A 23,300-nucleotide genomic window follows, 5' to 3' on the forward strand; every position below is an offset into this window, starting at 1 on the left:
GCCCATTCGCCGCCTCCCCGCCCGCCCCGCCCCGGGCGGCTCCTCAGTGGCCGGAGCGGGGCTGCAGGCTGCGCTCCCATTGGTGGCGTTGCGGCTGGCTGCTGGTCGCCGCGGGGCTGCTCCCGCCCTGCCGTCCTCTTGGCCGCCGAGGCAGTTGTTCTATTGGCTCTAGTCCCTCGGAGAGGCGAGTAGGGTGCTGCTGCCGCCCGAGGCAGGGCGGCTCCGCGAAGAGCGCGGCGGGGCACGGCTGCGTGCCGCGCCGTTACTCAGCACAACCGCCGCCGCAGCTGTTGGGCGAGCGCGGGGCCGCGCGCGCGCCGCCCAGCGAGGGAGCCGCAGGCGGCCGCGCGCTCCGGAGCGGGCGCCAGGCGGGGGTACGCGCTCCCCTTCCCCCCTCGGCGTGTGCGCGCGCGGCGGGGGGCTGGGCCGGGGAGAGGGGGCGGCGGCGGCGGTTGCCGGATCCGCTTCGGCGGCGGAGGGGCTTCGCGGCCGGCGCGGCGGCTCCGCGGCCGCCCCGCGCCATCGCGGCCCTCCCCCGGCGGGGACGCGGGACGGGGCTTCGGCTGTCGGTGAGGTGTGGGCCGTGAGGGTGCTCGCGGGCGCGAGTTGTTCAGACGCGCGGTTCAGAAGTGCTTGGCCGGGAGGTGACTGTGAAGAGGCACAAGACGGAGCAGAGCTGTTGGAGCACAGACCGGCTTTAAAAACGGGGGTTTGCGTCCCCGCTGCGCTGCCCGGGGCAGTGAGCCGCTGGCCGGTGCTCCGGGACGCGGCGGGGGCTCCGGCGCCTCTCGGCGCGCGCGCAGCACCGCAGCGCAGCGTCTTGCCCGGAGCCTGCAAAACATTATGTAATCTGACTTAATCCCGCACTTGTCTCTCCGGGATCTTTTGAGGGTTGTTTTGGTTTTCTTTTAAGTGAGTGGGAATGGCCCAATTTTGCAGTCTGCGTTTCCCTCCTTGGTTCAGCTCTGCCATTAGGTCTGTTTTGAAGTGTGCAGAGTAACCAGCAAAACAGTCGCTGGTACAATTAGAAACGTCTCTGTGTTATCTTGAATGCAAGTTAGGCTTTCTAATACACTCAGAATTTGTGAGACTAGCGTAACCATATTTCTGCTGTTGTTTAAAGTCAAACTATTCCAGCAATGCAGTTTTGGTCCTGTCAGGCTGCTTAGTTTTTGCATAGGTCGTTGTGCTCTTTGAGAAATACTTACAAGGTTAAAGAGTTACTCCAAGGTACTTATGGTATGGGTTTTTTGTTAGTGAATAGACTTCCTCTGTACTCTTTTCTGGACCTACTGTGTGTTCTTTCTTAATAGTTCTGTTAGTTTAATGCCTTTTATATAATACTTAGACACTGATTTTTTTTGGCCCTTTTTTTTTTAAACAATACATGTTCACGTTTTGCCCCTTCAACTATTAAACAAGTTGGAAATATTCATAGCCTTCTGTTCCATGATAATATAATGCAGATGTTGAAACAGTAATATTTATTTCAAGAGCGGCTTAAACTCAAGTGTCTATTTCATTGTTTTCATTGAAAGGACGAGACATACTATGTTATAGTTTCTTATTTCAGCAATATATAATGAAAAATGATGAATAAAAAAACCCAACAATGCGAGATCTTGCCTGTTGCTCAGTTAGAGCAACATTAAATTAAGTTTACAAACTGGCAGCTGTATTTACAAGGTTGACTTTGTTCTTGTGAATAGTTCTTCTGAAAAAGGTAATTTAATTTAAATACAGGATTAGAATAATTTATATTTAATGTAAGTATAAGATCATTTCCAGATAAGTGCTTGCAAGGGTAGGGCTTTTGAGGCTAAGCTACTAATATGGAGTGAAGTACTCGGAGACATAAATAATGGGAGCCATTCTCCTGTTATGGTTTATAGAGGGAGGAAGCCGGGAATAATTGCTTATATGAAAGAAATACACTTGTGTTATCTTAGGAGTCCCAAGATAAATACTTGAGGTGTTCTTTCTGACTAGACAGACTTTTTTTCCCCCTCTTCTGTCAGCCTTAATGAAAAGGTTAATTACTAAAGAACGGATTAAAACTACTGCCTGTAGGCAGTTTTAATTTTGTCATTTTGTGCATTACTTCTTTTTATTCATGAGAGAGTTAGAGATATATTTGATAAAGTGATCTTTTTCCTTTTAAAATCTATCCCTCAAAGGGTGCGTGTGGGTGAGGCTACTTAGATTTGTTTTGTTTCTTAGCCTATCTAGATGCAATAGTAAAAGTTTATGCATTCCAGTTTCCTTTGTAGATTTTTTCCTACTCAATAAAAATGCAAAGTTTTGGATTTTAAAGGATATATTTCTTTTAATATCTTTTTTTTTCTTCTTCCTGTGAGTGATTTTACCAGCATCAGGAACTGTCTTTGCAGAACAGCACTGGTTTCTTTATTAGCATTGAATTAACAAGCAGAAGTAGTGAAATAGTTATGTGGTGTAGATCTCTATATCTGAAGATGCTGCTGTAATGAGGGCAGAAATTTATTTACATCATGTATGCTAAAAAGATGTTAGATGATAATAGGAGTGCATTTCTAATATACATTTTGAATAGATGAGTTAAAATCATTCACCTGTATCTATGGAACTGTCCCCTTGAGGGAATCTGTGGTGGGTGTTGTTTTTTCTCTCAGTTCTAGTGAAAGAGTGCAGATAAAGCATTCATCAAGCCAGTTTGTTATTGAAGTTATTTTTAATGCAAGTTCACTCATGATACTTTCTTAATGTTCCTTAAGTTTTATTTTAGACTTAATGGAATTATTGGTCTTTTAAGACTATTGGTCTCCAAATGGAATTTTGAACTGCTATTGCCAAGGCTGGGCAATGCTAAATGAAGGTTTACTTGTGACTCTTTAAACCTGTATCTTAATTCTTGGCGAGATGAAGCATTAGGAAATCATGTTTAAATGCTTTTTGTTCATTAAAAACACTTTTTTTTTTTTAAATGCTAAATTTAATCCCTTCAATGAAGTATCTCACCTATATACCTGTTGAGGAAAGATAATGACTATTTTAGTTGAAGTTAAATGATGACATCTCGTGAATAACTACTAGATTGAAATGCTGATTCAGTTGTACTTTTAAACACTGATATCAGAATTACTCTATGCACCCTGGGGACTCTCTCACATCCTGATTTCATTCCAGATCTGGAGGTTAAGAACACACTCATGTGAATACAATGAATGACAAACCAGTTCCAGTATAATGAAAACATTGTTTGCATTTAGTTGGAGATATCCTCCTGAGGGAGTTCAGTAGGTGTTTTGTGTCAGATTTGTTCAGTTAGTGGGGCTAGGGATCTGCTGTCTCTTTAGGACATTCAAGTAAGGAAAATAGCAAGTATTTCTTTAAAAAAGGGGGGGGGGGGAAAGAGCATTTGCTAGCTATGATTTAAATGGAGAACAATACCAGGATCAGAATCTTTAGATTGAAGAGAACTTCCATTGGATTAAGTGGAATATTACCTTAAATCTATGTTACCGTCTAGTATAGGAGCAAAATCATACTTTGGTTATATTCATTGGCTTGGGTCATAATTTGCCATATGTGGCAAAGGTCCATTTTTAGCACATTTCAGCTATTTGAGGGATCTGTACCCCCTCAGCTGATTTTATTTAATATCTAGTATGGCTTGAAATGGTTACTGCCCTACCGCCATGTATGTGAATTCCACAGGCCAGCTTTCAGTCTTCTGAAATGGCTGTGACAAACAGCAAATATTTTCTGAGTGAAATCATATTTGTAGTTTGTGGTGTTATACATCAAGTAAGCTCCTGTTTTAATTCTTTCTGACAAGTGGATTGAGAAGAAAGTAAATTCTATAGCGATAGTTCTATTGCTGGGGTAGAAGGCAGTCTGTTGGTCTTGGCTATACCCCACTTCTGGAAATATAGCTAGATTTTTCACATAAAATATAAATAAATATATAAAACAGTTTGTATTATCCATCTTAGCCTTCGTTTTTTCTGACAAAGTAGAAAGAAATCGCTCGGAACAGGTCAGTGTAATTGTTCTTCTGGTAGAAGAGTGGTTGAATTCTGAGTTACAGGCTCTTTCACAAAAAGAGCCTGTTGAAGCATTAAAACAGTTTCTCTAGGCTGTGATCATGAACATTCTGGGTAGAGCTGAAGAAAGTGGCTCCTATGGTGTTCACAGCTCCAAGAGAAGTAAAGAAAGAAAAAAATACTGAGCTGAGCTTCTTGTATGCATAAGACAGTTTAAGCCTTTTGCAAATCCGTAGTCCTCTTCAATAGACCTCTTCTTGTCTTGACTTGCAAATTAAAATTAATGTCCAGATGATCTTGCCTGGCAGGGAACAGCTGAGCCATTACAAATTTCAGTGACTACTTATGCTGATTACATATGTGAGGTTATTGTTTCTTTGACAACCAGAAATATGGTCATTTTTATGCAGTACCTGTCACTCAAGAAACAATCTAATTTTATGGGAGATGACTAGTGTACCCTTTCTGCCATCTCCTCTAAATTAGTGTTGGCTACCCATAATATCTAAGAATCTGTGGTTTCCCTCTGTTTCAGAGAAAACTGGAGGTCTAAAGTGAAAGGACTCAACTGTAGCATTCTTGGCGAAACACTTATTTTGTGCACTACAAAGAGCAGTAGTATTCCAAGAATGCTCATGTTGTTCAGCAGACTGTCTTGTGGTGCTTGTTTACTACTCTACAAGTATGCTTTCTTTATGAGACATTACATGCAGTATACATTCATACCCTATCACAGGGTAGACACCACTCACATTCAAAATGAGGATAGTTGTGCTGTGATCTGTATTCAACAGTTCCTACAACAGTATTCTATGAAGCTTTTCAAAGGAGTTGGCAATGTGTACAGGCATGAAAACCACACTTTATACAAGTTAGAGGACTAATTTTGAAATCTGATTCAATGTTGTAAAGTATTATAGTTAGAAGTAAGATTTTTTTTCTGTTGCCGTTGGATTACACAGGTATTTATGAAACTGTGTGTGGCTGTGAATGTTAGTAGTTAGCTTGTTTTGTTCCTGGTCATAGACTTAGATTCAGCCGTTGAAGGTGGCACATCAAGCTGTAAGAGTGTTTCTGTTTGCATGATCCAGTGGGAACTGAACTGGAGACCTGTGGATAGAGTTGAGATGGAAAAGCTGTTTAAGCCGAGATGAAATGTCAGACACCTTAGCATCAAGAAAGAAAGAAGAATGCTTATCTTAGCTGTGCTTTGTGGCCAGCGTGGTTCTTGGCAGATTTTGTCACTCCTCCTTCCTCTGAAAAAGTGTTATCAACAAAGATTTTTTTTTTCCCCTTCCCTATTCCATAAGAGGGAAAAATGCCTCTTTGTCAGGATAGCTGTGTCTTTATCAAGCTTGTTTCAGATGTATATGTAGTATTTTTTATTATTATTATTCTTTTTCTCTACTTTGTTAACCAGTACCTGGAATTGGTAGTGTGGGTTATATTGATTTGCCAAATATCTTACGATAGTGTTTGGGTGTGGGATGTTTTTGTTAAAGGACAGAGTAAAAATAGCCTTATCATTAAAATGGATGATCCCAACATGATCCCAATTCCTCCTTGCAAGGCAGGAAACCTTGGCTAATAATTTCTGTCAAGGGCTCAGAAACACTGGTGCCAGCTAGTGTGGGGAGCAGGTGAGTGTTTATTGCTGGATTTTTAGTGTACTGAAGGTCTCCAGTGCTCTGTAGGCCAGTAGAAATGTCTTGTTTTGCCTCCTAAAAGTTTTGACCTTCATGCGCCTTTCATACTACTGATACTGTTTGCAGGGGCCCATTACTCATATTTTCTCTGTAGTTGGGAAGCATTGTGGTGATTCTTGGCTACAGAGATCTTCATTGCCTTAGTATCCTGCAAACATGACAGCATATTTTAATGGTTCTTTTTAAGATGTATATTTGTCAAGGGGGGTGAACAGTTTTGTTGTTGCCTTGAGGGGAGGGATTTTATTTCCTCAAAACAAAATCCAAAATTCATGCTTGTTCTTGCCCTGGATAAATGTATTTTGATATTCAAGTTTAAAACTGGCAGGGCTTTAAAGTTACCATTTTTCTTTAATAACATGCTCATTTTAAATCAGTTAACAAAATTGAATAAACTATTGTGCAGAAATTTGTTTGTATAATTAAACCTATGTTTTGTTAAATGCTTTCACTAAAACTACTCATTCACTGGAGCGGTTAAGTTTGTATTTTCCATGAGTTTTTCTTTGTTCTTTTCATATGGATTGTAACTAGAAACTGATACCACTCTCTCTTCCTATTTCAGACTAGAAGATGAATAATCTTTCCTTTAGCGAACTGTGTTGCCTGTTCTGTTGTCCACCATGCCCAGGGAAAATTGCTTCCAAACTGGCATTTTTACCTCCCGACCCCACATACACACTGATGTGTGATGAGAGCGGTAGTCGCTGGACTTTACATCTCTCAGAGCAAGCAGACTGGCAATATTCTTCTAGAGAAAAAGATGCCATTGAGTGCTTCATGACTAGAACAAGTAAAGGTAACAGGATTGCCTGTATGTTTGTGCGCTGCTCGCCTAACGCCAAGTATACTTTGCTCTTCTCGCATGGAAATGCTGTTGACCTAGGTCAGATGAGCAGCTTTTACATAGGACTGGGTTCACGGATTAATTGCAACATATTCTCATATGATTATTCTGGATATGGTGCAAGTTCTGGGAAACCAACAGAGAAGAACCTGTATGCTGACATTGATGCTGCTTGGGTGGCTCTTAGGACAAGGTAAGATATTATTTGCAATTTTTATTTTCCAGCATGCTTTCCGAATGGTTATACTTGATCTACATTGGAATAGAAATATGGAATAGAATATGCTGCAGTTTAGTATTAATGGATACGTATCAAAGCTGGTTGATAGTGTCTTATACTGAAGGCATTGTCAATATTGAGCAGAATCAGTATGTAGTGCTGATGTGCTAGAGAAATTGAAATAGGATGATATTTAATAGTGTATATTTCAGTCTTGCTTGAATGATTAGAAGATAATCCTTATTATCATAGTTTGGGATCTCTTCATTTGGAGATATAAGAACAGAAAAGAAACATATAATAAATGATTCTCCAGTAACTGAGCCACCAGTGTGATGTGGGTGAGAGAAAATGCAAAACTGTTCTTCAGATACATCCATTATGTACATTTTTTGTAGGGATAGTGGAAAGGCCATTACAAGAGACCCTGGTGAGACAGAGTCTGGATTTCTGTTTAGTGTTCTGGTCACATTTGTTTCAGAATTGAGACTAGCAGCTCTAGCTTTTTCAAAGATTGCTTTCCTTACAAAGGTAAAAGAGCTTTTATCCCAGTAAAATATGATGTCTGAGAGAGGTTACGGTTGATCTGCATAAATACATTATGGTGGAAGCAAAGAACAGGAGTCTGAATCAATGCTGTTAATTCAGATAAATTAAAACTGGACAAGAAAATTCCAGACTGGAAGGCTGTTTTGAAACATCTGTGTTCTAAACTCTGGTTTGGGGGAAATTAAATGGTAAGTTAAAAGGTTGTGGAGGCATTCTCTGCTACAGGTGGGAAATCCAGGCACCAAATGTATTCAGCACTGAATGTCCACTTCTGGAATTTGAGAGCACTTCTTTAGCATAGTTTCTTCCATTTGAAAAGAAAGCTCACCTCATTTCATGAGTACTAAACTACAAAAAGATTATTCTTGAAAATTCCCATAGTATTGTATATTTTACAATAGAAGAGCTGTGAAAAACTGAATTTAATATTATGCAGCTCATCATGGTTAGATCATTACAACTTGAGTATACTGTTCAATAATGTAATATCAGGGATGTGATGTGGGGGCATGCATTGAGATTCTGTAAATTCTGGGCCTGGAAGTTGTCGCAGTGAATTTAGAACTTGATCCATGTAATTCTAGCTACTTCTCTATTCCTTGGGGGGGATATCCCTTTTCAGTGTTTTAAATACACATTGTCTTGCATTTCTCTTACATTACAAGGGTGTGATATGTTTCTTCAAAAGAAAGTATCTTGTTCATATATTAAAACTGGGGGAATGATTATAATAGTAAACCTCCTACAAGCAGAGGGGGGTGATATATAAATGTTTTAGAATAACATCTGAGTTATACTCTGCAATTAGAGTAGTTTTTGGCATTTTTCTTGATTGTAGTGGAAAGTTGGGCTATAACTAGCATCCGCTCTGTCAGCCAATACTTAGAAAAGGTGCATTGGTGACTGTGGCCTGTATTTGACAGGTGATCTGGAAGATAGCCACTTGGCAAAGTACACAGTAACACTGACCAAAACCATGTGGTCTGTGGCCAATGTGAAAAGCAGTCTGAATTGTTTAAACATACCAGCAAAACAGAAGCAAAGTAGATGATGAAACTTAATCACCGGTTTACGTCAGTTTACAGGCTCTGTTACATGAACTAATTGGTAATTTCCCCTCCCCCCCCCCCCCAATTATTTCTGACTGAAAACCTAAAAGGTAACATGACTGCAAGTTGCATCTTCCCCTCCACACTTGAACAACCCATAGCATACCTTCCCCAATCAAATAAGATTAGTGATCACAATAGTATGCCATCTGAATATGCCCTTAATCTATTCAATTTAAGTATGCCCTTTGAAGGGCCCTTGTGAGGGGGGCACTAAATATATTTTCCATCTATTTTTTTTTTTTTTCTCCTCCCCAATTCAGGAATGACCTCAAACACACTTATTGCCTGCATTTATTTTTTGTATCAAAATCTCCTTTACACATACATGATTCTATAGAGTAGATAGCACTTGGGTTGGTCTGCTCAATTTGTGGATTTATCAAACCTGAAATGATTTTTTTTTTGGCCATTGATAAAAAGTGTTTGCTATTACTAGTTTCCACTGTGCTATGTTCAACAACTTTACCAGGCAGACCTGGGTTTTTTTGTAGCTGAATGGAGAGGGGACAAGTTAAGCATATGACTTTGGAGCTACTGGTTCCTGGGTCTGCATCAGAGTTTGGTTTCCAGTCCATGGTATTCTCTAGAGCCCTGAGACAGTGCTCAGCTGTGTTTAACTACTGAATATCTTGACCAGAATGTAGCCTTTGAGCATTTGCTGTAGCATTGATTCACTCTTTTAGCATAGCCTGTTCTGTTAGGATTATGCTGGCACCATCTTTAACGTTTATAATGTCAGTGTTCTGCAAAAACAAATTAATTCTGTGGATTGCTTGTAGGATAGATGTTAAGTATGTCTGTAATTCCTTTACAATTCGTGTTGATGGCTTGAGAGAAGAGAAGGCTCTTAGGCTTTCAAACCATTCCCCCTGAATTATGTGATGGAACAAAGAAAGGAGCAGAGAAATTGCCTCTGTGGGAGGTTGATCACAGCCACCCACAGCTAACCCCATTCCCTGTTGTAAGAAATGGGATCATAGGACCCAGCATTAAAAGATGTTTCTGGGGCAATTGAAATACTGATGCAGACTTAATTCTTCAGTCAACACAGCTGCTTGTGGTGGTGAAGTTAAGTGTTTTAAGTGGTACTTTGGAAGGACAATCCTGATAGCCTTCTGTAAACTAGTACAATTTTCCAGTGGGGGCTGGAGACCCAAGATGGAATAGTCTGTGAGCTAAGAATAATATTAGTACAGACTAACCTCACTATCACCCTGACTATTATTCTTAGTTCTGTTTCTTAACTGGTGTTAAGAAAGTGTTTTCTTAAGGGTGGTTGCTATAAGGGTATGTGAATATTGTGATTCACATAGATGTCTATAGAAAACAAATTTGGCAGCCAAATGCTTCCTGAATCCTGAACATATAGAGGCAATGTGTTAGTAATATCTTTTTTCACAACCTTGAGTGCAAGTGTGTGTGTTTACCATTCCCCCCCACACACACCTCCTCACTACCATGGGACTATATAAAAGCTGCAAGTGAGGACATTCTTTTTCTGACTGTCATAGCTACACAGTGTTGAAATACCAGTAGTCATTTGGGGAGACGCCTATCTTTTGCTGTCCTGTTTGTGAAGGCCTTTGATGACACCCTAACAGGATGCAGAGATTTAACCAGCCCCAGGCAAATCCAGAGTGAGTGGCGCTAATTCAGAAACCTGAAAGCTTGCTAGAGTTGCCTCATGACCCGATTTAGCTTCGGGAAGCCAAGCACCCTTGTCATTGCTGCTTATTGTGGACTGTATAATACTGGCAAAATTAAAAGGTGAATCTCACCATCAGGTTGATGTGTCAAAGTGGACAGAATATAGATCACTTAAACAACCAATTATAACAATAACAAGGCTATTTTGATGTTGGCTGAAAGTCTTCTTTTGAGAATTCATGAATTACATATATGTATTTTTTCCATTTAAAGTAATTTCTTCTTTGCCAGAAGATGGAAAGAACTTGAGCTTTTTCCCCCAGCAGTGGGGAAAAGTAGACTCAATTTATCGTGAGCACATGCCTTGCCAATAAAATGAAGGTACCAGTAACACTAAAGTTTAGAAAACACCAAACCATTGTGAGGAAGGTGGAGGAGGTGCAGCTTGTTGATTGGTGTGTGCATGGTCTGTGGGTTTGCCTCTCCTAAAACATGAGTTCCCTTTTCTTTCTAGCAATGTTATATGTTGCATATGCAGTAGAGGAATATGCATCTGAGTTTAGGAAGAGGTGTATGTTCAAATCTTATTCATGGAGTGGAATGTTGATAGTTAAAGGTGTGGAACATATTCGTGCCCTTCATGTCTTACAATTTGCAGCTGTAACTTCTTATGCTGTGCATGAAGACAAAAGGTCCTGGAACATGCATTTAAAACTTCCTCAGGATGTTCCCCTTTGCTCCAGGTGCCTCAAGCCTTGCTGTCACTTGTCTGCATGTTGCAATAGCTTCACAAGTGGTAGCCTCTCTAGAGCGTCACTTCCACTTTGTTAGTGGAGCCTGACTGATACTGTTGAAAATACACCTTTTTAAGGAGATCGTACTGATATCTTATTTTATTTTTGTAATGGAAGCAAGTCTTCTAGATTTACAGAAGCAGTTCAGGGGGCAGAGGGGAACCAACTGTGGTCTCCCTTAGATATATCAAGGGCAAAGTGGCATGTACTATAAGAGCCAGCAAAGTGTATTATGGTAACTTCAGCTGATACTTGTTGTTAAAGGTGACTAAAGTCTAGAAAACACTTGTTACAGCCAGACATGCATTTGTAGGTTGCATGTCAGTTATAGGAATACAAGATATATCCAAAAAATAGGAAAAAAGAGGAGGACTGTCAATAAGTGTTCTTTAGAAAAGCCTAGAAAGGGTCTCTTGTGGCAGAGGCAAACATGTTAAGGAAACAATAAAGGAAATTCTGCTAGAGCATGTTGTCACAAAAACAAAAAAAGAGTATTTTGTGCAGTTGAACAGTCTCCTCCCTTCCTGCCCCCCCAAAGTTGAAAAGATCAGGCAGCATCATTCAGGGTTGACTCCACTACTAGAATCCATCTATATCTGGGTTGTGTCCATTAAAACTATCTATATCTGGTCAACATATATAGGCTTGCAGAAGAGGATTGTTACTGCAAGAGCAAAATTTCATTCCTACTGGCTTTATCAGTGGTCCTGTGTTAGCTTGTGTGCTGATACTAGGGACTGGTTTGATGGTGCAGTTACAATGGTATATTGCCTTGCTCCTTCCTTTACCTCACCAACGGCATGTCTTGTCTTGTCTGACCCTGAAGACAGCCAGTTGTATAACACACAGGAGCAGAAAACTAGTTGCTACTCTGCACCCAGAAGGGATTAGTTAGGTTTCCTGAACTAGCTGACAAGCCCTGGTGAAGGGGAACATGTGGCAGAAGATGCAAATAGGAAAGTGGCTCTATTCTCTGTGGCAGTTGTTGGTTTAGCAGTAACATTAACCCGTACCTTTAGTGTGCTGGTAGGAAAGAAGTTTGTGAGCTCTCAGATGCTCTCTGTGGACACCAGCAAACTTGTGTCAACAGAGCTATGTGAATATTGCTCTTCAGGTTCCACATGCTTCCATTCAGGTAGTCCTTAGGTGCGTAAACATAAATGATTAATTGGGTGTTGAAAGGAATTGAAATCTCAGGTGCTGTGAGAAAGAAAAATGATGTGGCCACCCTTTAAACTGTAGAAAGTATCTGTCCACATTCTATGCCAGAATCAGTACAGAAATTTATCCCTTAAGAAGATTGCTTGTGCTGTGCACAGCTACTTCCAGGCTTTTTGTTGCAAGGTCCATTCAGGGTGACCATGGCTTAAAACAAACAAAAAAAACTTGTGTCAGGACAGACAGGCCTATCTAAGATTACTTGAATGGACAATAGTGTTTACATTACTGCTATGATCAACTTTCAAAGATATCAATATCAAAGATATCAATGCCGAGGAGGAGCTGGGCACACCTTCAAGTGAAGCAACTGGGCTGCTGGAACCCATGCCACGCAGGAACACCCGGAAGAAGCGGAGAGTGATTGTAGTGGGTGACTCCCTGCTGCAGGGGACAGAGGCATGCATCTGCCGACCTGACCTGTTGTCTAGAGAGGTTTGCTGCCTACCGGGGGCTCGGATCCAAGATGTCATGGAAAGACTGCCGAAGCTTGTCCACCCTTCTGACTATCACCTCCTGCTACTGTTCCATGTGGGCACCAACAATACTACCAAGTGCAACTTTGAAAATATCAAACAGGATTACAGAGCTCTGGGGATGGTGGTCAGGGGTGTGGGGACCCAGGTTGTTTTCTCCTTGATCCTGCCAGTGAGGGGAAGGATGGGAGGAGGAGCAGACAGATATTCCTAAGTAAACAACTGACTGCACTGCTGGTGTCAGCAATAGGGTTTTGGTTTCTGTGACTGTGGGACCCTGTTTGAGGACTGACAGCTGATTGGGAATGATGGGATCCACCTCACTAAATGGGGCACGTGTGTCTTTGCCAACAGGCTGGCCAGCCTGATAAGGAGGGCTTTAAACTAGGAAAGATGGAGAAAGGGGAGAATTAAAGAGACCATGCAGTCAGCAAAGCAGGGCTCAAGTGGGGATACCTCCAGCAATTGCTTGCAGCTAAGGAAATACCTACAAGACAACATGATGGGGAAAGCTTTTGTGCCCCTTCTGGGAAATCAGCATGCTCAGATACCTCTCTGAAGTGCCTGTACACCAGTGCATGCAGCGTGGGGAATAAACAGGAGGAATTAGAGATCTGTGTGCAGTCACAGGGCTATGATCTCACTGAGATTACGGAGACATGGCAGCATTCCAGACATGAGCTATCCCACCATGGATGGCTACAGGTCCTTTAGGAAGGACAGGTCAGGAAGTTGAGGAGGAGGAGTTACCCTTTATGTGAGAGAGCAACTGGAATGGATGGAGCTCTGCCTAGGGGTGGACGATGAGTGGGTCAAGAGCTTATGGATAAGGATTAAGGGGCAGACTAACATGGCTGACACTGTTGTGGGCATTTGCTACAGGCCACCTGATCAGGAAGAGGGAGTTGATGAGGCCTTCTACAGACAGGTAGAAGTAGCCTCACAATCACAGGCCCTGGTTTTCATGGGGGACTTTAACCAACCTGATATCTGCTGGAGGAACAACATAGCAAGGCACAAATAATCCAGGAGGTTCCTGGAGAGCATTGATGATAACTTTCTGACGCAGGTGATGGAGGAACTAATGAGGAGAGGTGTGCTGCTGGACCTTGTACTAACAAATAAGGAAAGGCTGGTTGGAGATGTGAAGGCTGGGGGCAGCCTTGGCTGCAATGACCATGAGATGGCAGAGTTTTGAGGATCCCATGAGAAGGGAGCAGGGCAAAAAGTAGGATCACAACCCTGGACTTGAGAGTAAACTTTGGCCTCTTCAGGGACCTTCTTGGGAGAATCCCATGGGATAGGGCCCTAGAAGGAGGAGGCATCCAAGAGAGTTGGTTAGTATTCAAGGATCACCTCTTCCAAGCTCAAGAATGGTGCATCCCAATGAGCAAGAAGTTGAGTATGGATGAACAAGGAGCTCCTGGCAAAACTCAAACATAAGCAGGAAGTGGACAGAAGGTGGGAAGCAGGGACTGGCCACTTGGGAGAGATATAGGGATGTCATGCAGGGATGGGACTAGGAATGCCAAGACCCATTTAGAGTTTAATCTGGCAAGGGATGTCAAAGACAGCAAGAAGGGCTTTTTTGAATACATCAGCAGCAGAAGGAAGACTAGGGAAAATGTGGGCCCACTGCTAAATGGGGCAGGGGCCTTAGTGACAAAAGATATAGAAAAGGCAGAGATACTGAATGCCTTATTTGTTTCAGTCTTTACTGTCAAGATTGGTGCTCAGGAATTCCAGACCCTGGAGACCAGGGAGAAAGTCTGGAGAAATGAAGACTTTCCCTTGGTGGAAGGGGATCGGGTTAGAAGACGTTTAAGCAAACTTGATATCCACAAGTCCATGGGCCCTGATGGCATGCACCAATGAGTGCTGAGGGAGCTGATGGACGTCATTGCTAGGCCAATCTCAATTGTCTTTGAAAGGTCGTGGTGATCAAGAGAAGTGCCTGAGGGCTGGAAGAAGGATGATGTCAGTCCAGCCTTCAAATAAGGCAAGAAGGAGGATCCAGGGAACTACAAGCCAGTCAGCCTCACCTCCATCCCTGAAAAGGTGATGGAGCAGTTCATCCTGGATGCCATTTCCAAGCATATGAAGGATAAGAAGGTGATCAGGAGTAGTCAGTGTGGATTCACAAAGGGGAAATCATGCTTAACTGACTTGGTTGCCTTCTATGATGGAATGACTGGCTGGGTGGATGAGGAGAGAGCAGTGGATTTTGTCTACCTTGACTTCAGTAAGGCTTCTGACGCTGTCTCCTGTAATGTCCTCATAGGCAAGCTGAGAAAGTATGGGTTGGATGAGTGGACAATGAGGTGGATTGAGAACTAGCTGAATGGCAGAGCTCAGAGGGTTGTGATCAGCGGAGCAGAGTCTAGGTGGAGGCCTGTAGCTAGTGGTGTCCCCCAGGGGTCAATACTGGGTCCAATCTTGTTCAGCTTAATCATCAGTGACCTGGATGAAGGGACTGAGTGCACCCTCAGCAAGTTGGGTGGTGCTACAAAACTGGGAGGAGTGGCTGATACACCAGAGGGCTGTGCTGCCATTCAGAGGGACCTTGACAGGCTGGAGAGATGGGCAGAGAGGAACCTCGTGGAGTTCAGCAAAGGGAAGTGCAGAGTCCTGCACTGAGGGAGGAAGAACCCCAGGCACCAGTACAGACTGGGGGCTGACCTGCTGGAAGGTAGCTGTGCAGAGAACCTGGGAGTCCTGGTAGATGACAATAACAGTGAGCCAGCAATGTGCCCTCGTGGCCAAGAAGGCCAATGGTATCCTGGGTTGCATTAGGCAGAGCATTGCCAGCAGGTTGAGGGAGGTGATCCTGCCCCTCTACTCAGCCCTGGTGAGGCTGTATCTGGAGTACTGTGTCCAGTGCTGGGCTCTCCAGTACAAGAGAGACATGGCGCTACTGGAGTGAGTCCAGCGGAGGGCTACTAAGATGACGAAGGGACTGAAGCATCTCTCATATGAGGAGAGGCTGAGAGAGCTGGGACTGTTCAGCTTGGAAAACAGAAGACTGAGGAGGGGGCTTATCAATGTGAAGGGAAGGTGTAGAGAGGATGGGGCCAGACTCTTCAGTGGTGCCCAGCAATAGGACGAGAGGCAAGGGGCACAAACTGAAACACAGGAAGGTCCATCTGAATGTAAGGAAAAACTTCTTTACTGTGAGGGTAACAGAGCATGCAAACAGGTTGCCTGGAGAGGTTATGGAGTCTCCTTCCTTGGAGATATTCAAAAACTGTCTGGATAGGGTCCTGGGCAATGTGCTCTAGGTGACCCTGCTTGAGCCAGGGGGGTTGGACTAGACAATCTCCAGAGGTTCCTTCCAACCTCAGCTGTTCTGTGATTCTGTGAATAGTTTTAACAGTGTATCTTTGAGCTCTTATTATCTGACCTGCTACTTAGAGCGTATAGCTCTTTAACTGTCACTTCCCCTTTCTTCAGGATGACCTGTAGTTCTAGGACCCTGTTAAAGAGAACAGAGTTACTGCCACTTTTTTTCTTGATTTGACACTTCTTAATTTAGGAGACCAGGCCTGTAGCTTTTCTTTACTAATAATTTTCCACTAAACTTCTTGGAGTTTACCTGTTACAGGACTGCCAAAAGGAGGAAAAGACAAATTTTCTGAATAAAGAAATTACCAATAGCTGTTGCTTTGAGAATTCTTCAATTTTAGTTAGAAAAGGTGTGTTTAAAAAAAAAAAAAAAACAACTGAGGCACAGTTCAGCTCCTCCTTTCTCTCACTTTTTGAAAGTCAGCTCAAGAGAAGAGAGAAGAATGGAGAGAGAGACGTGACAGATGATGTTCCCTGGATTCCAAGTTTCTTGGTTGTTGTTGTTGTTGTTGTTGTTGTTGTTGTTGTTGTTGTTGTTGTTGTTGTTGTTGTTGTTGTTGTTGTTGTTGTTGTTGTTGTTGTTGTTGTTGTTGTTGTTGTTGTTGTTGTTGTTGTTGTTGTTGTTGTTGTTGTTGTTGTTGTTGTTGTTGTTGTTGTTGTTGTTGTTGTTGTTGTTGTTGTTGTTGTTGTTGTTGTTGTTGTTGTTGTTGTTGTTGTTGTTGTTGTTGTTGTTGTTGTTGTTGTTGTTGTTGTTGTTGTTGTTGTTGTTGTTGTTGTTGTTGTTGTTGTTGTTGTTGTTGTTGTTGTTGTTGTTGTTGTTGTTGTTGTTGTTGTTGTTGTTGTTGTTGTTGTTGTTGTTGTTGTTGTTGTTGTTGTTGTTGTTGTTGTTGTTGTTGTTGTTGTTGTTTGAGGGTTTTTTTTTCCTCTCCCTGAGCCAGAATACTCAAAAGTCTGACTGCTTTGAACCACTAGTACTGGTGATTGGCTTTACTATTTTAGTTTCCAAACTGTGAAACAAGTTTCTGGCAGATGCTGTGAACACAGCCTGTTTGGCTATGATGGAGAAAGGATTACTTTAATCCAAAACTAGTAAATGCTAATCTTGGATTACTTCTTCCAGCTAATATTTGGATCCAAATCCTTCAGCCTAAGGACAGCTCAAATATAAGGGGAATAATAAAGAAAAAGGAGAGAATGTGTGCTCTAAAATGTACTTCTAAGTTTTGCATTAAATTTCTTTACAGGGGCCTGCATCTTATAAAACTCAATACCTGAGGAAATGCAAGTGTAAAAATTAGCAGGGTGTTTTATTTGAGACTCACATCTCAATATGCTGTGCAAACTCAATGCTATATTAATGATGCAATGTGTGATGTATTTAATGTGAGGTTTGTCCAAATAAATTAGAAGGAATAGAAGGACATACTGTATTTTCAGAATGGACAAATGTGTCTTGAATTGTTTGAATTGGAGATTAAATAATAGGAATGATGTTAAGCTATTCAGAAGAGATACAGAAGTAGTGTGGAGCCCTTACATGTGCTTAGGCTTCAAAGCATTAATTTATTGTATTTTTGTGTGAATGAATCTTGAGGGTGGTCCCCCCCCCCCTTCTCTGAGGACTGTTATAAGGTGGGGGTTTTGACTGTAGTTCAAAATTGATGACTGAGAGCCTTAGTGTTTAAAAACTTCTAATTTGATTATAATCCTAGAAATTCTTTATAGAAATACTGTTAGTAATTAAGAATAGTCATGGTATAAAGTGTGTGTGTGTAAAATATATATAAATATATATATTATATATATTTATATATATATATAATATATATATAGTCAACTGCAAACAGTGGGTTTTAGCCCTAGTTAGAAAGTTTTTGGAGGTGCCTAATAATATTTGTTAATGATTTTTGTATTTCAGTAATGCTTACATGTCATTTGATGTTTTTCTTGAAATCATTCTAGCTTTTTTTATTGACTGATGTAACACATGTGGCATTTCTGGGTTTTCTGGCTTATTGAAAAGTACTTGTGGATTTTTTGGTTTTGCTTGGTTGGTACCTTTTGTATATTTTGGTACACATGAAACATTCTTTTTCCTAATATTCTGGATGTTGAGGCTTTTAGACTTTAATTCTACTGCTTTGTGTACTATTCAGTTATTATACAGGCATTTAGCCATATTTATGAAATACTGGACAGTTTTTCTTTACCTCCGTTGCCCTGGTTTTACTGGAGCTGTGCAAAAAGATGATATATAGGCAAATTGAGCCAGTTTGAAAATTTCTCTGGTGTGTGTGTTCTCATCCAATCCTAGTGTCCTTTGACAGAAAGGATGCATGCATCCATTGTAGCACAGCCTTTCTTTCACAGCCTTCTTTCACTTCATCTGAAAATAGTTGGTAGTCTGTCCTTTTAGGAATGTAGCCAACTGGTAGATGTTAAGTTTAAACCACGGTGGCATAGTGTGAGGATTAGACCAGTCTACTCTAGACTCAAGCTCCTGATAATACAATAGAACAATTTTTGTTTTTTGAATGCAGTGAAGTATCTCTTCCTATTTAAGGTACTCCAAATAAATAAAACAGAGGTATCCAGCTAGATATGCCTTTACAGTCTGAACCTGTAAGAGTGCTTTGCCAATATAGATTGATGATGATCTACTATCAGTAGTTCATTTGTGCTGTGGCTGCTGTTCTTGCCAGCATAACTCTCTGCTTACAGGCTTTTCCAGTACTGTTGTGTTGCTTGGGAACCAGACCCTCTTTGTATCCACATTAGTGTGGGAAAAATATTTTAGATCTGACTTGCGTTAGTATCAAACTGATGTTGACAACTCTATTGTCTACCTCAGTTAATTAGAGGAAAAAATGAAAGTGATTTCATTTAACTATCCAGGGCTTTGACTTCAATTTTCTAGTGCTTACAGGACAGTCTCCATTGTGGGTTAGGTTAGATATTTCTCTTGCCTGCATGTCAAAGCAACTGTAATACGAAAGAAGCATCTCAGCTATTACACAGAAACCATAATATTCTGGCTGCTGTCTGTACAGGTCACAGTTAGGTCTCCGTAAGTAGTGCTGAGTAGCATTACCAGCTTGTCGCTTTTGCCAAGTATTAGAAGAGTAAAACTGACCAAATATTTTGTGAGGTTTTTCTACATTTTGTTTGGTGAATCCATAAGGCTAGTAAAGCTTTAAGCAGTTTTCTGTTGCAGGTCTGTTAGAGTTATCTGTAGAAGTATACAGCTATTCTTACGGTCACCACATTGTGTGTTAAAACATAAATTCATGATGATTCTGGAATACAGTTGTAAAAGAACCAAGGCCTCTGATCTATTGGATTTAATAGACGTCAGTCATGTTTGAGGGAGACGAATGTTTTAAATATTTATCAGCTCTGCAACCGCATTCACAAATGCGTATTAAAAAACACACGCACATTTCAGTATCGTTCAGGGCAGAGATGTTATTAAATTTGTATTTGCAGTCCATTTTTTTTACCTTTAAAAAGTATTGTAAATACAGAGTAAATAACATTTTTTCACTTAAAATGAAGATTATAAAATGTACTTACTTGCTGCTTCTACCAGCTGCTGTTTTGTAGTTCTTGTTCATCTTCTTCAGGAAGTTTTGATATACAGAGAGGTTTTTTTGTCTAGTTATGTGGGAACTGATCTGTTTCCTTTTATGTGCCATTTTTGTTAACATATTTAATTTTCTAGGTATGGAATCCGCCCTGAAAATGTGATTATATATGGCCAAAGTATAGGAACAGTACCATCTGTGGATCTTGCTGCTAGGTATGAAAGTGCTGCTGTAATTCTTCATTCTCCACTGACCTCAGGCATGCGAGTAGCTTTTCCTGATACGAAGAAGACCTACTGCTTTGATGCATTCCCGAAGTAAGTTGTGGGATTTTTTTGTGCATGCATTTTTTTTTTTTTTCCTCTTTCCCCTATTATTGAAGTTTTAGAATAGGGGAAAAAAGTAATGTGGCAAAATCTTTGAATTTTATTTAGAAAGTTTAAAAAATAATTGGAGAATGATCAGAGCGAATTATAACAATAAGGAATATCTTATTTGAAAGAGTTTACAAAACTTTATAAATCTTGTAGCTTTTTTCACGTCTTTAATCATTTCAGTGAGTATCTGTTTAAAAGTGATTAGCTTTGCTATATGTAACCACTGAATGCTAACAGGTAGTTCTATTCCAGTGAGTTGCTAGTCTGAGTAACTATAAATAGTCTTTTGCATGTATTTATTTCAGTAGCAAAGAATGAAAAAAAAGTAATTTTTAATTATTTAATTGAAGGAAACATTACTTTCATGTATAATTTCAGAACTACGCTGCTAGTTGACCACTGCAAACTGGTACACTTGGCTAGAAGAATTGCTTGCATTTTAAGTATTTAACTTCAAAGAGTTTTTTCCCCATAGAGGATCAAAAGTTAAGAGTCAAAACTCTTCCAGTTCTGACAAGCACTTTTTCTGCTGAAGAAAAACTCTGAAGCCATATTTTCATCAGTCCAATGACTTTGATTTTTAAAGCAAATAACTGTACTCATTACTGTTTCAGATTGATTGCTTCGTTAAGCAATCCTAATAGTTTCCACCAGTTTCTTTCTTTTCTGTGTAGTTTTACATATGCTACTGAAATGGCTTCCAGAGCATTGATAAGATCTAAATTTTTAATGATTTAAACAACTTTAAAATTAAATGGTTAAAACTACAATGCATAATTAAAAAGTGAAATTAAGAGTCTCTGGTCCTTCAAGAAAGTTTAATAAGGCTGACTGTGTTCACAGATATAATCTTTTTCTTACAGCATTGACAAAATCTCTAAAATAACATCTCCTGTGTTAATAATCCATGGGACTGAAGATGAAGTAATTGACTTTTCACATGGCCTAGCATTATTTGAGCGTTGCCAGAGACCTGTAGAACCACTGTGGGTAGAAGGAGCAGGCCATAATGATGTGGAACTCTATGGACAGTACCTTGAAAGATTAAAACAGTTTGTGTCACAGGAACTAGTGAACTTGTAACTTTCTTTGTATATTTACATGCTTTTTCATTTCACTGCAGAACTGTACACCTTGATAAATACATAACATAAAACCTGAAGGTTGTGTTCTCAAATCGTGTTGGTTGCCTTCGTTAAATGTACAGGTAATGATTTGTCAACATAATTAATGAAGGTTTTAATGCCAGTATTATAAACTGGAATTACATGATCATGCAGTCAAGCTTGGCAGCTCATATTACTTTGTGCGAGGTTTTTTTCTTCTTAGATGTACAAAAAAATCACAAGGAGTACTGTATGAAATTTTCATTCTCTAAAATCAGATGCTGTAAAAGTGTTGCCAAATGCTTTAGCATATCAGAAGCAAGTTTATAAATATCTTTTAAACATCTTAAAATGTACTGTGACTTATTCTGTTGCACAGGTGTAAATTAAAAACCAGACTTTTAAGCAGTTGTCCTGTAAAAATGCAATAGCCATGGAATTTGAGCAAATACTCATGTATGTAATGGGAATAGATATGTCACTGGAAATGACCCATGCCCTGTTATAGAGGGAGGAGGTCGAAATAGATTTTTTTCATACTTTTCATGTCTTTTGTGCTTAGTTTTGCTTTTGTTAGTTCTTTTTTGTTTTGCTTAACCTGAAAGGTAAGGATCAAATTTACCCACTCTTCTTCTCAGCTATCCTGGTCCTGCCCAAATAATGTCACAAGTTACCATTGTTATAACATAAATATCATTCACGTGATTGCTACTGAGGCCACTAAGTACTTCTTTGAAATCAGTAAGACTTTTAGAGCTTAGAAAAACTTTGTGGACAACATAGTGGACAACATAGTTTTAAACATTGATTGTGTAGAGATGCAGTATTTCAATAGAAAGAACCTGGAAGTTCATCCAACCTTTGTAATAAACAATTTGCAAGTTTGCAGTTGTCTGTTTGGGCTTACTTCCGAGTGTTTAGTGTAAAAGCTTATTATTTTTTTGAGTATTGTATGGAAATTTTACTAATCACTCCTGGACAGTGGGGGGAAGGGCCAATAAGAAACTGTTGACATTTTTCTATTAACTCATAGTAAAATAAACTTTTGTAAGTTGCCTTTCCCTTGAATGCATTTTTTTGAATAAAACTATGAAAGATAAACTTAATTATATGTGGCCTAATTTGTAAACAAAGTAATATTCCAACAATACACACTGTGCTTCTAATTTTAAGGCCTTATGTAGTTTAATTGTTCTGTTTGTTTTTGTGATTGTTTGAGACTATTATATAATTAAATGTGTTACCAAGTATTGTGAAGACTTTGGTTCAGATGTGTTGATTAACAGTAAACAATATTCCACACACTTGCTGTTCTTTCTTTCTTTTTTTCTGAAAAGAGATAGCAACATTTAATTGTAATATCAAAATAAGAAGTACCACCCCACTAACTGTAGGAAATCTAAGAAGCAATGCGGTAATGCATTGTTATTAGTTGATGGCAAACTTCTGTATCAGCATCTATTGCTCTGATTACCCTTGCACTCTCATGTCTCATAATTCTTGAGGTTTTTCTTTTTCTTTTTTTTTTTTCTTGCAGTCAGCTGCTTGACATACAGGTTTTCTGCAGCAGAGCTGCATTTTAAACATTCTTCTGTGACAAATTCAAATTTAGCTTTCATTGAAATCATCAGCGAGTTCTTGTCCTGTTCTCCCTGGTTTATTGTTTGAATATAATGAAATTAAGCTTGTTCTCAAACAGCTGGGTTTTTGATCTGGTTTTTGTGTTCCAAACTTCAGACTAGTATTCAGGCACAATAATACTAGACCCATAGATTTTCATCTTAATCCAAAATTTTGCAATTGGAAATGCGCTTCAGTAGATATCTAGCTCAGCTTTATTACATCATGTTTATACACAGTTTGATTTCAGTTTCTTACTGTGTTTCAGCAACTATGTCTGATTTAGATGGAAAGACCAACCCTTAAGTGCTTAAGGATATATAAAAAAAAAAAAAAACCTTTGTTTTTTATTATGAATTAACTCTGTTTTTGGAGTCTGCTTTAGAAATTTGCAAATAAAGAGCGTGGAACCGCCATGAATAGTGATACAGATTGGCTGGTGGTACTGCAGACAAATGATCAAGTGTCATCACTAGAACTATCTGATTTCTGAGTTTTATGCTAGGCAGTACTGTGGGACCCTGTAATTGAAAGGACAGAAAAGATGGCATAGCCATTTTGCTGCTCTTGTTTCTGTGTTTTGTAGAAGCAGAACAAAAAACCTGACTAACAGTGTTTTGCCTTCAGTTGATGCAGGTGTGCTGAATTACGGTGGTAAGGAAAGATTCTGGTTTCTT

At 40.1% G+C, this 23,300-nt stretch overlaps 1 protein-coding gene across 2 annotated transcripts; it reads left to right on the forward strand.

Annotated features, from left to right (window-relative positions):
• Positions 1-90: 90 nt before the first annotated feature.
• Positions 91-22,307, forward strand: LOC112981879 (abhydrolase domain containing 17B, depalmitoylase). Of its 2 annotated transcripts, none has more exons than XM_064499861.1 (4): positions 91-374; positions 6,297-6,771; positions 19,658-19,837; positions 20,761-22,307. In XM_064499861.1, exons 2-4 carry the CDS (start codon positions 6,305-6,307, stop codon positions 20,978-20,980), a joined length of 867 nt encoding a protein of 288 aa, XP_064355931.1. In that variant the 5' UTR covers positions 91-374; positions 6,297-6,304; the 3' UTR covers positions 20,981-22,307. The 2 variants fall into 2 exon arrangements, with proteins under 2 accessions (XP_064355931.1, XP_025953655.2); XM_026097870.2 differs by lacking the exon at positions 91-374 and adding an exon at positions 5,564-5,665.
• Positions 22,308-23,300: the final 993 nt, after the last annotated feature.

The sequence above is a fragment of the Dromaius novaehollandiae genome, chromosome W (genome assembly GCF_036370855.1).
Source record: "Dromaius novaehollandiae isolate bDroNov1 chromosome W, bDroNov1.hap1, whole genome shotgun sequence".
In the NCBI taxonomy this organism is placed as follows: domain Eukaryota; kingdom Metazoa; phylum Chordata; class Aves; order Casuariiformes; family Dromaiidae; genus Dromaius; species Dromaius novaehollandiae.

Bases quoted from the DNA above. Each gene is read 5' to 3' on its own strand.
- LOC112981879 (XM_064499861.1), top strand. From the start codon at position 6,305: ATGAATAATCTTTCCTTTAGCGAACTGTGTTGCCTGTTCTGTTGTCCA. The intron at 6,772-19,657 runs GTAAGATATTAT...TTAATTTTCTAG, and splicing joins TGGGTGGCTCTTAGGACAAG to GTATGGAATCCGCCCTGAAA. The intron at 19,838-20,760 runs GTAAGTTGTGGG...TTTTTCTTACAG, and splicing joins TGCTTTGATGCATTCCCGAA to CATTGACAAAATCTCTAAAA.